The sequence below is a fragment of the Chaetodon auriga genome, chromosome 20 (genome assembly GCF_051107435.1).
Source record: "Chaetodon auriga isolate fChaAug3 chromosome 20, fChaAug3.hap1, whole genome shotgun sequence".
Lineage (NCBI taxonomy): Eukaryota > Metazoa > Chordata > Actinopteri > Chaetodontiformes > Chaetodontidae > Chaetodon > Chaetodon auriga.
Window position 1 is genome coordinate 167,097 of NC_135093.1, and position 17,904 is coordinate 185,000.

Consider the following 17,904-nt stretch of genomic DNA (forward strand, 5'->3'; position numbering starts at 1 on the left):
GGGAGACGGTGCACCTGGCGAAGGAGGCTCCGTGGAGCCGGCAGGAGGACGCAAGAGGGACAGGAGGAGAGCTGAAGAAGGAGGCGGAGAAGTCAAGGGCAGCTTTAAGCTTTGGCTGAGGAGGGAAGACAAACATTCGGGAAAGAAAATCGAAGCCAGACTCCGCCGCCAGGAGACGCTCCAGGACTACAGGAGCGGACCGTTGAAAGGCGCTGGATCCTGGCTTGTGTCCCTCCAGCTGACCCCTGGTCACCGGAAGTCAGGCAGTAATGCCCAGCAGGTTATACCTGTTACCTGTACAGCGGCCTTCTAGTCTATTGACCAGTCCTTATTGCACACAAGCTCATTTTATCGCAGTATGGCAGAGAAACTATTTTGAAGGCGTTGACCGGATGTGTCCCGCGCTCTGTCTCTAACTTGACTCTGTGTATAGGCGGACTTGCGTCTCGTTTCCTTCGCTCAAAGGCGCCTCGGAGAGATTTTCTCTCCGCCGATCTGCGTCCAGTCACGGCGTCTCTGCGGCACTCCGAGGCCGGGAATAGTCCAACTGGAATCATCCAACCCCTGGACGGCTGGAGCTTAACCGAAGATAGAGCCGCGGATGGTTTTGTCTCCGGGCGGGGGACCTGGAAACCCGGGCCCGCAGTGGGAGCAGGGAGGAGGCCCCGACGCCCCCTTGTTCTGACCCAGAAAACAGTACCGACGGCCGGACTGCTTGTCAACTAAAAGGCCGGCTAGCCACTGGCCACAGCCTAGCTCGCAGGGTGGCACCCAAGGAGCACGGTTAACGGCATAGTTTTTATCCATCAGAAGTTATTTTTGTACATATTACTCACCAGGAAGGATTCGTCTGCGATAAACATTTTAAACAACGATCCTCTGGAAATCGGGGTCTGGCGGCTAGCTAGCTCCGGGCTAGCTGTTCCAGTTAGCTTCTGTCTCCGGCAACCAGGGAGCGGAGGCTCCGGAGCGGACACGGAGGAATACAGGGTCCTCGGTACTTTCTCAACATTTGACGGACCTCGGCGGAGACATCGATAATGGCTGCCTTAATCAAGGAAATCGTCAGCAGAAATAAAAGGAGATACCAGGAGGACGGCTTCGACCTGGACCTGACCTGTATCCTTATAGCGTAAATTTACTGTCATTTATCGGGGTTTGGTTATCGTGGTTCACTAACATAAGCTTGTTCGCTCTCACACGTTGTGCAGAACTGCATTCAAAAATGCTGTAATTTAATGATACTGCCCCTGTGGCCAAACAAGCTGCCCTCGTTAAACAATCCTTTGGGGGGGGTGGGGGGGGCAGATAAAGCCACTCTTCGTATCGGGGTGCATGTAATCATTTAACAACCAAAACAACGGTAGAAAAAAGGGAACTTTTTTTAAGCAGCTGAGTGCTCAAGGGTTGAGACTAAGAGACCGCGACGTTAATGGTAGCGTCTTAAAGTGCCCATTTTCTCTATTTTCCAGCTGCCTCTAGCAGCAGGTTGCCTTAAATGGGAAGTTTTTTAAACGGAGTCCGGAGTGGGGTTTACTGTCTCCAGGAGACTGTGACTGAATCGAGCTAGCTAACGTTAGCAGGCGCTTATCTCCAATGATACACCTGATCCAGCTGCTTTGGATAATATCTGAACTGAATACACGATAGATAAAGGTATGAGCCTGTTTCAGTTTTTTTTCTGAGCAGTCTTGACGATAGCAGTTGCTAACAGGCTAAGCTAACAGTGGTGTCAGCGGCGTTGCATCAGCAGCAGTCCAGACAGACACACCTGAGAAAAGTCCACCCGGAGAAGTCCTGACATTTGTAATATTTGGGAAGTGATGAGCAATTTGGTCCTTTTTAGAAGTTGTCTGGTTCTTCTTCTTCTGTGAGATGATTGTGTGCAGAAGCTTCAGTTTGAAGCATCATCCCATGAAGAAGACTCAGACAGGTACATCCCAGAACTGTCCGTCAACATGTGGATGAAAAATGTCCTGTCTGCTGCAGCATGAAAGCATTTTAAAGCGTCTCTGAAGTGCTGTTTTTGAGTTTAATCCAAACAAAGATGGAGGACAGAAGAGATGTCCCCTCTGTCTCTGCTGGCTCATGTCCCAATGTTTGTCTTTGTGCTGTTTTTCAAAGTCGAGGTTTTGTGGATTCTGGAAGGAAAAACTGCTGGATTGCTGTGAAATATCAGAATTTTTAAAATACCGTCAGGTTTTTATTTCACGTGATGTTGGATGAAACAATTGATTAATGATAAATTAATTAGTTGATTGATCTGCAGTTTTTCTAATAACGGAATTGTTGTTATGGTCATTTTTAAGCAAAAGCCAAATATTTGCTGCTCCCAGCTTCTCTAATTTGATTCTTTAATTTTGACACGATGTGAAGCTGAATGTGTTTGAGTAACAGATAAAACAAGACGTTTAAAATTGTCCACACTCGTCCAGCACAGCCAAATGAAAACTGCTCTCATAGATCTTTGTTTTTAGCAGAAATAAACCTTTAAAGGTGATCTGTTGGACTTTGAGTTACCTGTGGACATCCGTCCAGTCTTCTCTCTTTTAGCTCTGTTTTTGGTCTCGTCCAGCTCCTGAGGAAAATATCTTTAGCTGCTAAATGTTCCTCTGTGTTCACCAGCTCGTCTCTGAGTGGGTCTGCTGCTCAGCAGGAAGTGAACTGAGGATTTTTACAGCTTTTATTCTGAAAATGATGCCATGAGAGCGAACAGGAACAGCGAAGTGTGTGTCCGACTGATAAACGATGAGCTGAAGGTCACAATGAAGCTCCATGGCGTGCAAAAAATCACCAGAATGATCCACCTGGACATCACCTACCTGAGAGACAGACAGGTAGAGAGAGAGAGAAAGAGGTGAACGGTGCTGGTTTTTGATGAATTCAGTGTAATAGAATAAATATCCAATTTTCTTCTGTTCTTAAAGTAAAACTTAAAATCTGGTGAAAAGTGAAGGTTTCGTTTGGAATCTCAGAAAAGCTTCTGGAAGTGAACCGTCGAACATTCATCAAACGTGGTTCATCTTCATCACTGAGTTTTCTGTCACAGCTGAGAACCTGCACAGGCTGCAGTGAGCTCAGTACTGCCCCCTGTGGCCGGAGGGCAGGACACACAGCGGCCAGCAGGTGTCACTGCAGAGATATATTGTCCAGACCTGGTGTGTTGTCCACCTGCTCTGTGTCACTTTAACTCCTGCTGCCGGTGTGCTGCATCGCTGCTGTTGCCATGGTTACCAGATTGATGTAGAGCTGCAGGTTGGACCACAACGAGGAGCTGATGTTCATCAGGTAGCATTACCTGTGGACAGAGCCAGGTGAGCCGTCCCCTGTTCCCGGTCGTTATGCTAAGCTAACCAGCTTCCTGTATGCGTGTTTTCATATGTTTGAAAATGACCTTAAAGGATGATGAAATAATATTAAAAATGACCAAACACCCTCCTCCTAGGAGTTTGTTTCTGCGATGCAGAAAAAACTGAATCGACCAAATGTGACGCCGTTTGGGAAATCAGGGCTTTTCCTACGATCACAAGCTGGATGAACAGAAAAGGTGATGTTGCTATGTGTGTCACGCACACACTCATGTTCACTGTGCCCTCAGAGAGAGGCAGGTCACCAACCAATCATCAGCCACTCCTCACTTCAGCAAACTGTCAGATACAAGGCCAGTTGGTTGAAGACTTCCTGTCTGTGCAGTCAGTTCAGTCAGTGTTGAAAATCTACATCTGCTTCTGGTCAAACGTCGTGAACAAGTCGCCTGAACGTGAGCGAAGCCTCCATCAGACTGTGTGACGATAAAGTCATAAAACACAGAATTCACCGAAAACAGGTGGACAACACAGATAAAAATACAGATAACAGAAAGAGTCCAGAGTCGGGTCCAGCTTTGTCCACAGAGTCGGGTCTAGGTGTTGTCTCATACTGGAAGTACTCTGTTTGGTTCGGGTGAGGGGTGGAGCCTCTCTGGGGCGTACAGGAGGAGGACTCATCCATGATGATGACTGTCTTTGTGCTGATGTCAGTGCTTCAGGTATTGAGACGTGTCCTCGACATCAGGCTAAAGTCTGGATGAAAATAGAAATCCACTCTGGCTTTAAACCATAAAGAAGGTCCAGTTCTTTTTTAGATATTGTGGATTTAAAGGATCAGACGAGCAGCAGAAGCAGCACAGCTGAGTTTTGAAAAGCTCTTTTCTGAATCTGTCCGTCTGAAGGAGCATTCTCCGAGGTGGTGACGTACACAGGTCCTGATGGACAGCCTGGTCCTTACAGATATGTAGCCTTAATCTGCAAATAAAACCCCAAAGACGAAAGAAGCCTCCCACTAACTTCTCTGGGTCTTGCTGCGGGGGATTGTGGGTAAAGTATTAAATCCGAAAAGTCCTGCGACTGTGCATTTTCTCGCTGCTGTGAAACATTTTTCGTCTGGTCTCGTATGTTTCATGTCAGGTTGAGGTTCTCAGTCAGCATCAGCTCTTTGTGACGCTACTTTTGTCATGACAGTGACAGCAGTCACGTGACCACCAGAGGTCAGCGCTAGACAAACAAAAATATTTCTTTTTTTGGCTTCTATCGTTTCTCAAGAAATCCAACAGACAGAAGAGTTGATTTCAGGTGACGTGTGTGATGGACCAGTGCTTATTGATCCTTAACATGTGATCAGATATTTATCCAAACATTATAGCGATGGGTTTCCCCGCCGAGCGCCTGGAAGGAGTCTACAGGAACAACATCGACGATGTTGTTCGGTAAGACGCCGTCACTGCTTGTGTCTTTACATGTTGGAGATCCTCAACACTTCCTATCATCATTTTCCAAAACTTGCAGCAGTCTAATCTTTACATTTCTATTTATGTCTGCCTTGTTTTTGTCCACATTTTCAGTTTGTACATGAACAAACTTCAATGGAAACATCAGAAATTAAAGACAGTCTGTGTGAAAACTGAAACCTTCCTCACATCAAGGCAAACTGTTTCCATCGTTTGACCTTTGACTGCAGCTCTTTGAATGACATCATCTCGCTGTGTCTCTTCTTCTGTGGTGGTTTAATGGCACCGACTGGAGAATCAGTGCCACCTGCTGTTTATTTCCATCAATGAGTCATATTCACACAACAGGATAGATAGAAACAAACATGCAGTCGTGTTTTCTGTGGATGAAACTTCTTGTATTTGTTGCGTTTTGTCAACACTGTTGAGAGCAGAAACTGTCACTCTGGGAAGCTGCTGAGATGCTGCATTCAAAGAGGCTCCATCATCTGAAAACTGATTTGTAACTGACCAGAAATGTACTGTCAAAGCTTGCTTCCAAACTGAACCCGTCTGTCTCTCTCAGGTTTTTAGACTCAAAGCACAAGAATCACTATAAGATCTACAATCTGTAAGTACTTTTTAAAGGTCCTCATTTGTTCCATATCATGAAGTTTCCGATGACGTTTCTTGGGTGGTCCGGCCTGTGTGATCGCAGCCTGATTACAGTTTGATCGTTATGTTTGCTGTTAGCACCCGGTGCTAACACTGCTGAGCAGCTTGTTGACTGTTCAGCAGTCCTGCTGAGCTGTTTCAGGCTCATCAGCCGTAAGCCACGAGGATTTTTGTAACGTCTGCCTCTCTGTCCACAGATGTGCAGAGCGACATTACGACACAGCAAAGTTCAACTGTCGAGGTGAGATTCGTTCATGAGATAGAAAGACAAATTATAGTTTTTTTTTGTTTGTTTTTTGTTTTTTTTGAGGGGGGGCTTTTTAGCCTTTATGACAGTGACAGCTGAAGACATGACAGGAAACGCCGCAGGTGGGAGTCAAACCTGCGGCCACAGAGGACTGACAGCCTCAATACATGAGGCGCACACTCTATCTATCAGCTGAGCTACAGGGGCGCCCCAACAGATTCCGTTTTTAGTTAAGGTCAAAGAAATGTGGTCAGGCATGTTTCTGACATGTCTCACAACTGTGTTTTCATCTCAGTTGCTCAGTATCCCTTCGAGGACCACAACCCCCCCCAGCTGGAGCTGATAAAGCCGTTCTGTGAGGACTTGGATCAGTGGCTCAGCGAAGACGAGCAGCATGTCGCCGCCATCCACTGCAAGGCAGGAAAAGGCCGCACCGGTGTCATGATCTGCGCCTACCTGCTGCACCGAGGCAAGTTCCAGGAGGCCCAGGAGGCTCTGGACTTCTATGGAGAGGTCCGCACTCGGGACAAGAAGGTAACACTCCCACTGTTAATGATTAGTCACCTTGATAAAGTTAACACTAATTCTCTTTTAATACACGAGTTCACATATTTACTTTTTTACCATTTATCCTGTATAAAGTAAAGTCTGGCCATTTAAAGTGACTGGTTGTTTCCTGATTGTTGGTTAAAACTTTTGGTTGAAGATACCGGTGACCTGACCAGATTTCACAACTCTGTTATGAAGTTGAAAGAAATCTGTGGTGTAGCTGTCGTGTTTGTGAGGAGCAAACCCAAAGACTGACACTAAAACAGAGGTTCAGAGTCCATCATGCACAGGTCACCTGAATGAACGTGTAGCCGTGGGTGGGGTCAAAACATGAGCTTTCCCAAGATAAGCTGACATGTTTGATGGTTTTCTGACTTGGTAATACTGTAGATGCAGAACTCCATAAGAAAAATGCATGGAATAAAAGGCGGGTAGAAGGATGCTTAAAACTGGTTGAAAACGCTTCCAAGCACTGGGATGATTTTTTTATTTTGGTGATGTGTGTTCAGGGTGTGACCATCCCCAGTCAGCGGCGTTACGTCATCTACTACAGCTTCCTGCTGAGGAACCGGCTGCTGTACAAACCTGTCGCTCTGCTCTTCCACAAGATGCTGTTTGAAACCATCCCCATGTTCACTGGAGGAACCTGCAGTAAGTCCGTCTGTCCAGGAAGATTTGAGACAGATTCTGTGGTTAACTGTCACTAATGATGTTAGTATGGTGTGAATGAAATACTCTTATGTTGTTCGTGGTGCAGATCCGCAGTTTGTGGTTTACCAGCTGAAGGTAAAGATCCACACGTCTAACCCCACCCACACCCGACGGGAAGACAAACTGATGCTGTTTGAGTTCCCACAGCCACTCCCTGTCTGTGGAGACATCAAGGTGGAATTCTTCCACAAGCAGAACAAGATGATGAAGAAGGTGAGGAAGAGTCATTGCAATTGATTATTCTTTTTAAATGTTGATGCAAACAAATGTAAAATCTATTTGCAATACATCAGCTTTAAATGGAAAGGGACACAATCAAAACAGGTGTGCAATTGCAGTATGTGTGTGTGTCATGCTTTTTTATCATCAGTTAAATTGTTTAGTATTTTATTCTACTCATTTACATGACTTTGACTCCTCAAATGTTTCCTGATTAAACCTGAAGTAAATTGACCTCACAATGTATTCAGACCCTGGCACATGTTTCACACTTTAGTGTGTAACAGGTTTTATGTAATGAAATGTCTTCTACACACAGTAACCCAAAGTGAGAGCTTCTTCATTTTGTATTCAACACTTTTAAAAGCACCTTTGGCAGCAGTTACAGCTTGTGTGTCTGGGTATATTGTCTTGTGAAGGTCATCTTAAATCATGGCAAATCTTGTTGGGTTAAGTGTTCTTGGTTTAGGTCTTCTTGGGTTGGGTCTTCTTGCATTAGGTCTTCTTCTGTTAGGTCTTCCTGGCTTAAGACTTCTTGGGTGAGGTCTTCCTGGGTTAGGGTTATGTTGTTTTTGGTTAGGTCATGTTAGGATATATGTTCTTGGGTTTGGCCATCTTGGTTTAAGGTTTCTTGCGTTAGGTCTTCTTGGGTTAAGACTTCCTGGGTTAAATCTTCTTGGATTATGTCTTTTTAGTCACCTCCTTGAGTGTGTAACCAGGCAAGATGGAATCTTCCTCCATTCACAACAATGAAGCCAACTGTTGTGGGAACATTCAAAGCTTTAGGAATGGTTTTGTGCTCTAGATGGGTCTATGACTCCCCACAGTTTGATGGCACATGTCCAATCAATCGAAGATGTCACGGGTGGACTCAAAACTCAAAATGTCAAAACAGGATGTGTGCATTTGCTGTGTCATTACAGATTGTTTGTATAATTAATACCACAAAAATAATTGAAATCCCATACAGAGTTCAAATCTATAACAAAATAAAGTATTAATAAAGTGTGCAACTAGTGAAAGTGTCTGAATACTGTCCAAACCCACTGTGCGTCTTAGGTCAGTCAGTTTTATTTATTCAGCCCCAAATCAGTCAGTTAGTTTCAGGGGTCTTTTACAATCTGTTCAACGTACAACACTCTCTACAGTTACACATGTGATGTTGATAAGGAACAACAAGGAAAGGGAGAAACCTAAGACAGAGACACAGAGGAAATAGATGTCGTCCTTACAGAGTAGACAGCTGAACCTTTAATCTCAAACAGCTACTGATCACCTCAGACTGCCTTCTCAGGAAAAGATGTTCCACTTTTGGGTCAACACCTTCTTCATCCCTGGGCCAGAAGACAACCTCGACAAACTGGAGAATGGCAGCGCTGGGACGCTGCGTGAACCGTCCGACAGAATGCACCAGAACCTCGGGATGATGGCGGGAGGAGAAACCAACGACAGAGAGTACCTGGTTCTCACTCTGACTAAGAATGATCTGGACAAGGCCAACAAAGACAAGGCCAACAGGAACTTCTCCCCAAACTTCAAGGTAGAGCTGTTCTGTTGGCTTCATTGCTGAGCGTCACTCAATCTGGTTAATTAGATGTTAGCATCAGGCTACCTGTTTGATGGCCGTAAGGCATGGTAGGCGAAGGGAGGGCGGACAGAAATAGTAGGTTAAAAATGGTTGGTTAAGATAAGATAGGACTTTATTGATCCAACACCGGAGAAATTTAGTATTAGTAGTAGAAGAAAATTAGTGGCAATTGTGAAATTTTAATAATCATGTAAGTTTGTTGGATTTTTGGGCTGTATGAATAATTTAAAGAATTACTTTTTGCTGTGATTATACAGTAAAACAAATAAAAAACTAATATATACATATATATATATATTTGATAAGATAGCTGCTCTCAGAGTTTGAAGGTATGTATTGGGCTCCACACAAAAAGTCTGACATGGATATAACACTTAAAATATGTATTCAAATGGTTTGAACCCATGTGTTTTTCTTTTACAAGGACTAATTGAACATCACTTTTGACAGGCCTGCTGTGAATGAACACTGAAAGCAACAGCCGATACATTAATGTCTGGAAGTCCGTTGCTCCCTTTTAGCACTTATATACTTAGAAATATGAAGACAAGTGTCACTGAAGCTGACATTTCTGTAACAAGAGCTATGGCAAGTAGTCAGACTTTATCTATCTACATTATATCTGCATCTACTTTAAATGTTTAGATTTTGGTTGAGAACCCCACGACAGGATTCTAGACCAAGTGGAGCCAGGCGAGCTTCTGAGGCAGGTGAACAAGGCGCTGCAGCCGTCCAGGCGTGATTTGATTAAAAAAAAGCATGGACTTTTTTTCTTGAGGAAAGTCTTAAGGATGGAGGAAGGCAAGTTCTTTTTGCAGCGTTTCTTAGTTGGTAAAAGCTGGACTGAACCAGTGGTTTCACACCAAGATCAAACTTCAGGTTGCAATCAAAAGAGATCCCCAGAGGTTTTACGCTGGATTTAACATTTCGGACAAGCAGTCCAGCAGTCCCCAGCTAATAAAAGATCAGATAAAATTAAATAAATCAGTGAAATACAGCAAAAGACTTTTCTATATGTGGAAAACATTCCCCCTCTGGACAGTCAGGTTTGATCGTCAGGGCCTCACTCAACCATCCAATAAGGAGTAGCTACAGACTATGACTTCACAAAGGACAGTGACTCCGGGCTTACTGGGAATTCCTTGTTGATGGAAAGTAATTGCAATCCCCAAACCTCATCACGAGTGATGTTCGGCTGGTTACCAGCTGTGAATTTCCACTCTGGTCCATGCGTGGCAGCTAACAGTCTAATTTTTTATCGTTTGCCGCAGGTGAAACTGTATTTTACCAAGACAGTAGAGGAAGGAGCTAACTGTGATGCGAGCAGCACGTCGGCCTCAGTGACTCCGGACGTCAGCGACAATGAACCGGATCACTACCGCTACTCTGACACGACAGACTCAGACCCGGAGAACGAGCCCTTCGAAGAGGACCATCACAATCAGATCACAAAAGTCTGACACACATGCACACACATATACATACCAATGAATATGCGCGCGCACACACACACACACACACACACACACACACACACACACACACACACAAAGTATGTATGTATACACAGTCATGACCCCCCACACACGCACACACACGCACACACACACTACGACTAGCGCGTGGTTAGCTAACGGGGATATAACCGATGGACCAGACCTGATCTGTGGGACTCTGAACTCAAAGAGCTCAGGTCAGTATAAGCCCCCCCCCCTCCAATATTCTGCTCGATGCACAGCTGGACAATCACATGATGTGGTGGTCGGAGGTGAGGAGGGTGGGGATAAATGTGTGGGTGGGGGTGGGCCGGGCATACGGACAACGAATGGACAATAAGACAGATGAATGGACAGACGTGAGATTTTAAAAAATAAAGGAGTAAAACTTGAATATAAACAAACTGAAGGACAAGTAGACTTCTTTAGTGAGTACACCAAGATGTTTGTTGGATAAACCCCCTCAATCCCCATGTGTCCTTCCTTCCTTCATGACCAGTTTTAGAAAAGTTTATGCAGACCAATCTTGATTTTTTTCCATCTCTTCCCTCTTCAATCTTTAGTTTTGTGAAGCTGTCCTGCAGAGTTGACTCTTCTCTCTGTGTCCTTGCGTCAGCTGAAGTTTACAGGCTTTCTTTGGTAGAACTCAGGCTTTCAGACTGACTGTCCTCTTGTCTGCAGGGACCTGTGAAGATGATGGCGATATCTTTGAATTTTAGCTAAATTAGATCTGTACTGATTTATCGATGTAAAATTCTTAGTCTGTGAATTTGCAGCATTTCTGTCAAGAGATCGCTTCTCGTGAGGTTCAATGACACAGAAGTTGAATTTGGGCCATAGAGGGGAAACTCAGTCATTTTCAGGCTGATGTCCTGACCAGCAGGTTAAAACTCACTGATGTGAAAAAACACAACAGAGGTGCCATCGGATGTTAATTTTTTGACACAGGTTGTTTGGAAAGTACTCGATTACTTTATATTCTCACACATTGAAACATATCTCTGGTCTTCACAAATCCCCCTGACAATGACAAGAACTGACTGGACTGGATCACTTTTAGAATCAGTTTGGACGCGATAAAGCCAGTTTGGACCAGTGAGTCCCTACTGAGTCAGTATAAAGGGTCAAATCTGGGTCGGTTTGGAGAAGTCTTTTGGCCTTCTGTTATCTCAAAAATCTTCTGAGGGTCCACCCTGATCCTTTTTGTGGTTCTTGACATTGGAAACTCCTACCAAAGAACTTATGAGCCCTCCAAACTTTTAGAATCTTTTTACCAGCCTCGGCCCATGTTTGGACCAAGTTGGATTGGTCTCTTTGCTGGCCTTTACCAAATGTGGGCTGGTTTTAGCTGGTCTGAGGACAAAGCAGCACACAGAGACAAGTGACAGCCTGTTGTTTGAATGTGACAATGGAGAGGAGAAACTTGGAGTATTCACCTCTGCAATTCTGTCAATCATCTACTGTTGAAACACACATATAGTACAAACCTACTGTGAACAAGTACTACTTTTACTTTTCTGTCAGTCTTTCGGTCTATCTGTCTGTTAGTTTTGCACATAAGGATTCTCTTCAGCCCTTCATTTAGCTCCCACAGTTACAGAAAACTTGCGGTCGTTATACTCTGACTTATATCACACATTAAGCTAAACAACAAACAAGCTACACACGGTATAACCATTCCTTCAGCCAGATCTAAATGCCTATGAAAGCTAACACGCCCGTACACAAACTACAGCAGAAATGGACAACTCCACAGCGCTTGGTTTTGATGTGCCTGGGACGCCAGGTGGGTGGCGTGTGCACTTTATTAAGGACAGTTGGCTGAATATTGATTGCTTTATATGTATATCTGGGCAAACTCAGTCCATCCAAGAAAGCCTGTTTGGCTGATGTTGTGCTGGTTTCTGCAGAAAGACACAGTTCTTTTATTCAGCTGCCGTTCGTGAGGTTTTAGCTCACAATTTCTCAACCTAGAGGTCAGGACCCAACATGGATTTGCTTAGATATTTAAGATGGCTTAAGTGATGTTTGCTTGATAGATTTTTAGTAAAAGTATATGGTAAGGACTGTCTGGTCCATGTCTGGTCCATTTGGAGCTCACCCTTTGCTCTCATGAGTATTTTGGGATCACCTGCCAGAAGATGTTGAGAAACTCTGTTTTACCAATGTGCCAGAAATTTGTTTGAGCATGTTCTTAAATCAGCACTGCAGTCGCTGACCAAATGGCTTCCAGAGGGTCTCGAGAGTCATGAGTTCAGCATCTGTGTCTTTGTTTTCTGAAAGGGTGAGGCTCTGTAACTATTACTCTGTCCACAGACTATTAATCATGCTACTCATTACTGCTCAAAGTCATTTAAGCGCTTCAATTCTTGCAAACTGAACTTACAGTTCTTAGGATCACATTAGCATTACAGCTGGTTCAAGATGATTCCGTCTTGAATTTACTGAAGCAAACAAATATTGGGGATGCTCCAGTTTAGATCATAGGTTTAATTAGAAAGTTAGTCATTTGAGCAAATGGCTCCAAAACAAATTCCCAGATGCCCACGCAGTAAGCTACCTCCTGTTCGGCCATTGCTCTACTGCAAAACCAACCATGATTGGACTTAAAACGACTAGGCCGTGAAGTATTTCATGCATGTGCAGTCGTACATGGGCACTAAAGGCACTGTTTGAAGGTTTGTTTACATTGTCCAAGTTACAGTCAGTTTTTCTAATCAGTAAACGTATAAACCACCCATAAAGTCATTTGTACTGAATAGCAGCCATTGCTCAGAGCATCGGATTGATTGGAGCATCCCTAATGATCATCTAAAGGAACATCTGCCTCTAGATAGAGTGTGGGTAGAAATTTTAGTCCTGATGTCTGATTTCCGTCCTAACATTTGGTGCTACTACATTGGCTCTGTGTTGGTCCTGTAGGTATTGATTGTTCAGGTTGGAAAGGTATCAAGAATTCATTTGGTTGCAGTTCCTGTTCTCAACCCTGTAGGACTTGTCAAGAGTCTGATCACAATGGACGTACTCTGGAAATTTAAAACATGAGATCCTCGGTGCTGCTTTCATTCTGAGAAGCTGCAAGGGAAGAGGCACTCACATAGTGTTTGTAAGACCCACCAGAGCATGCTTAGACACAAGGCATCTTACCCTTCCCAACCTTAAATTCCATCTTTACAGATCGAAGAGTCAATGACAAACATTCGGACACTGAAAGGCCAATGATGACAATATCAAGCATGTTTGAATATGATCACGATGTCCCAGACATGTCAAAGATCAGGGTTGACCATAACAAAGCAGGAGACTGGCCTGTTCACTGGCCTGTTCAGTCAACTTGTTCAGTGGAGGGGCTTAAAACTTATTCACCCAGAAATCACAACTAACTACTGGTGTAGACTCCAGAAACCTGGTCTAAGTCTTGTGTGGGGCTAATCTCGATGTCCAGAGGGCTCGTGTTCATTCTTTGTATTTACATCCCAAGATTCAAGCTGTTTACTGAGCTTGTCTTGGTGAAGGTGAAACAGGTCAAACTGGAGCAGCAATCAAACCATTACTTCAATGTCTGTCTCTATCACAGAGCTAACAGTGAAAGACCTGCTACAACATTCATTTGATTGGAAAACAAAGAAATTTCCTCTGAGGCGGAAGGCGTTCTTCTGCTTGAAAACCCCGTACTTTGAGGCAAAAGTGCATCCTGTGTGATCAGATCTAGAGGTGTAGCACTCAGGCTCAGTGAAAGCCTCTTGTAGCTTTGTGCTAACAGCTAACCAGTGCTTTTGAACAGAGGTTGTTGCACCTGCAGTTCGTTTTGTTGGGTTGAAGGTGCTAAGCTAAGCTAGTCAGGGCTGATGCTGAGCCTGTTGTCCATCTGTGGTGCTCTCTACCAGCCACAAGTGTTTGTCCAGTCTCAATCTGACACCCAAGCAGCTCCATTGTCAGTGTGGTGACAGAACCACAGGCTCTGATTGTGTTTTTTATTTTACAACAAAAACACACTTCCTGTCTTGAGTCCTGTCAGGTGCTCAGAGGCCTAGCCTCACTTCCTGTCATCAACCCGTTCAGACATGACTGGTGTGTCGACTTGTTGAGTGGAGGGGCTTAAAACTTATTCACCCAGAAAACGCAACTAACTACTGGTGTGGACTCCAGAAACAGAGCCAGCAAACCTGGTCTAAACTTTCCACAGTATCACAGCATTGTTAGGTGCAATAATGCAATAATGGTTAAGGCTTTTTAAACAAGTCACAGTTGTAAATTTTCTGTCAGAATGCTGTTGGAGATACAATCATCTGTCCTCTGCTGGAAATTTTACTGAAGAATGTCTGGGTACATTTTAAAGGGACATGTGCCCCATTAATATGTAAATATCCAATCAGTGTTGATGGTAAATATTGTCAATTGAAGCAATCGATTCCTCAGTGCATGCTACATTGATTGAGTTCTCCTCACAAGCTGGCCGGAGGTGTCTACATGTACCAGGGCGCAGCGCCGGCGAGCTTCTGACGCCCACCCAGTCGACCACTGCAGCATGCTCTGCACTAGCGAGTGGGTGTCCATTAAAGTTACACAGCGTTGCCAAGCACATGAATTTGTGCATTTGACCATTTCTTCTTTACATGTAGCTTGGTGTATTGTTACTTCAGTGCTAGTTCTTCTTTGACACCAGCTACGTCACTGCATATGTCAAATGACGGCGCTGGAAGAACAATGGCTACTGTGGAATTTATTGCTTCGAGTGACCTTTAAAACAAAATTAGCCTTGAATGATGCTGATTATTAGGCTGGTTCCTTGGTGTTGTGGGTAACTTTGGGGCGTTAAAAAAATAAATAAAACCGCGCACACCGGTTTGCACTGAACAAGTTTTGGGTATTTGAGGCCAGGCAGGTGCTGTCCACATCTCACACTGTTTCAGGTGCTCGACATCTTTTTCTTTTGACCATGTTATAATTGTTGGGTGCAAGCGACATGTCCTAGTTCATCTGTGTCAAGTCCATCTGGGACATCTGGACAGAAATTGTCATTTGCAAGTTAACAGAACTATGTTGCTTCATAAGGAGAATTTTTTCAGTAACTCAAATTTAGACATTTGCTGTATCCAAAACTATTCAACATTTGTAAACAAAACTTCCGTTAGATGTTCAGGGTTCCTGCACAGACCCAGAAAGCCAGAGAGAAAACGTAAGTGACAAGAACTTGCCTGAATGCTTTTGCACTTATGGATCTGCACAGAAAAGGGACGTCTACAGAGAGGTGTTGCAGAGAAACGGTCACATTGATAGAAAATCCTGAACGTTTAGACATCCTGGAGTTCAGTGTTGAAGATCAGTAGCTTTAAGTTTGCCATTAACAGTGATATCAGCCGTGTCTCCACTGAATTTAATCACACCTGGACTTTGGAATCTGTGAAGGAACCTGGAACTTGGTTTTGCCGTTTTAATGCGTCACAGATAGCACTCTGAATGAACTTTAAACAATCACAGTTAACAGTTTGACACTCGGAAGAATCACTGCAACTCCTGGAATTCCTTCAGCGAGGGCTTGTTTGTTTTGTCTGTTTTAGCTAACCAGATGGCGCTTCAGCTCCTTGTGTTTACATTTCATCACCAAACGGCCAAAATGAAGCTCAGACTCTGACGTTTTATTTTTTACGTGTTTTCGTGGTTAGTTTGGAATTGACAAGGTAGACATGCTTCATCTATGTTCATGTTCTTTCTTCGTTTTGCCTTAAGGTGCGGTCACATTAACCCTCTGTTCAACATAACTGCCCCGCACTCAGACCCAGAAAAGGTTGTGATGTCATTCTGTCCAAAAACATTATGAGAATGATGAGTCTGCATTTCAAAACCCCACCAGTGTTTCTATTGGCTGAACGTGCTAAATCAAAGTTGGAAGGTGAACTCTCACCTGCGAGCCGAAGATCACACTAAAATAGGAAATGAGTTCCTGAATTAGTCGTTCAGGCTTTGATTGAAGTGATGGAGAGACGGAGCCAGTATTCTCAGGACTGAGTGGTCATGTGACCGTATCTTTTACTTGAAGCCAACAACAGTTTTCTGCTCGTTGACTGTTCAGCTTCATCTCACAGTTGTGCACATGGGCCACATCTGTCGCTCTCTGTAACGTCTGTCCAGACAAAGACAGACGTTACAGCAGCTGGATTGGCTGTTTGAGAACAGGTGCGTTTAAACGTCGAAGCCATCCAGCGATAATCATTTCAGAGCGATCGACAGGTCACCGATTTACCATGAAAACTGGTTGTAAAGCTCAGACCCTGAATCCCTGACAGATGTGCTTTTGTACACCGCTCTGAAGCTCTGAGAGGTTTTACCTGCAGAACATTGTCGTGTCGTTCAGTTTCAGGTTTCAGCTCAGTGGTCCACAGTGTTTCTGTTCATGATAATGATTGTCGTGTTTTTTTATTTGTCAGGTGTTGATTTTGTAATCAAACAGGAAACTCACCATAAGAACCGGCCTGTGTCACCATGGATCACCGTTTCATGTTAAAGTGCCCCCCCCCCCCCGCACACACACAGTTCTTTTATTCTTTCCCTCCATGTTTTATAATGAAATAAAACACTGTAAAGGTGAATAAACTATTTATAAACTTCTGTTATCTGCCATGTTTTCATTACTGTCACTGTCACATCACTTAATCACCATGACGATTTTTCACTCATCAAACTCTCAATCATCCAAAAAGTATTGATTACTATTATTTGATCGAAACACAAAATGACTCCAAAAAGTGACAAACTGACCATGTGACACAACAGTCGCTCATATTCGCCTGTTTTTATTTAGAATTAAAAAATGACAATATAATTCATGAAAGTGTGCTGAATTGGAACAACTCATTTTGTACAATAGTCCAACTTAAGTTTATTAAGTATACTTTTATACTTCACAGTGACTAAATGTTACTTCATGTACTAATTATTTTATAACAGCTCATGCTATTCAATTTAAAGTACAACTGAAATACATTTACAGTGTAAATTGTATTTTGAGTTTACATTAACTCTAACAGTAGTAGCTTGCAGATACCTTTCTGTTTACGTACTGGTGTATTTTCAGTACTCTTTAAGTGTACTTTGACATGACGGAGGAACAGGATGTACTGCGGGTCCGTGAAATGTTTGGCACCTCTTATCGTCTGAAAATATGGTCACTTGCTGTTTTTCCCGTCAATGACGGCGAGATGCGGCGTCCTGGACGTTCGATCGGAACATGATGATAAAAATGTGTTTCTATCTCTGCTTCAACTTCACGTATGAGTTGGGCCTTGTGTGGATGCTTTGTGTATCTGTACGTGCTAAAAATATAGAGATTAGCCCGTGAAAATACACTTCTGAGTATGTCATGACAGAAAAAACGAATCCAAGTTCACTTTAAGTGCACCATGATGCGAACACTGTTTGAACACACTTAAAGAAAAAATACTACAAAGTACTTGACAGCAGTTTTCTTAGAAGTGAACTTTAAATGTTGAACTTAGATTTTGACTAAAAATCTATTTTACTGTAGCAAAGTTATTAAAAGTATGCTTTCAGTCTATTTAAAGTACACTTTTACGTGAATGTACTGGAAACACACATAGCAGTATTTAATGTACGTGTAGTACACAAACATTCCTCGAACGTCTGAGCCACGTTTCATCGAGCAGCCGAGACGTTT

At 43.5% G+C, this 17,904-nt stretch overlaps 2 protein-coding genes across 2 annotated transcripts in view; one reads left to right on the forward strand and one right to left on the reverse strand.

Annotated features, from left to right (window-relative positions):
• Nucleotides 1–415: 415 nt before the first annotated feature.
• Nucleotides 416–16,838, forward strand: ptenb (phosphatase and tensin homolog B). The gene is made up of 9 exons (XM_076759478.1): nt 416–1,119; nt 4,660–4,744; nt 5,331–5,375; nt 5,617–5,660; nt 5,962–6,200; nt 6,725–6,866; nt 6,973–7,139; nt 8,440–8,685; nt 10,005–16,838. The coding sequence occupies exons 1-9, from the start codon at nt 1,041–1,043 to the stop codon at nt 10,191–10,193; spliced, it is 1,236 nt and encodes a 411-aa protein (XP_076615593.1). The 5' UTR covers nt 416–1,040; the 3' UTR covers nt 10,194–16,838.
• Nucleotides 16,839–17,005: 167 nt separating this feature from the next.
• Nucleotides 17,006–17,904, reverse strand: part of rnls (renalase, FAD-dependent amine oxidase) — a 6,616-nt gene continuing 5,717 nt past the window's right edge. The window contains exon 7 of the mRNA XM_076759064.1: nt 17,006–17,904. This exon is cut by the window's right edge and continues 1,156 nt beyond it. The gene's annotated coding sequence lies outside the window, so the exon portion shown is untranslated.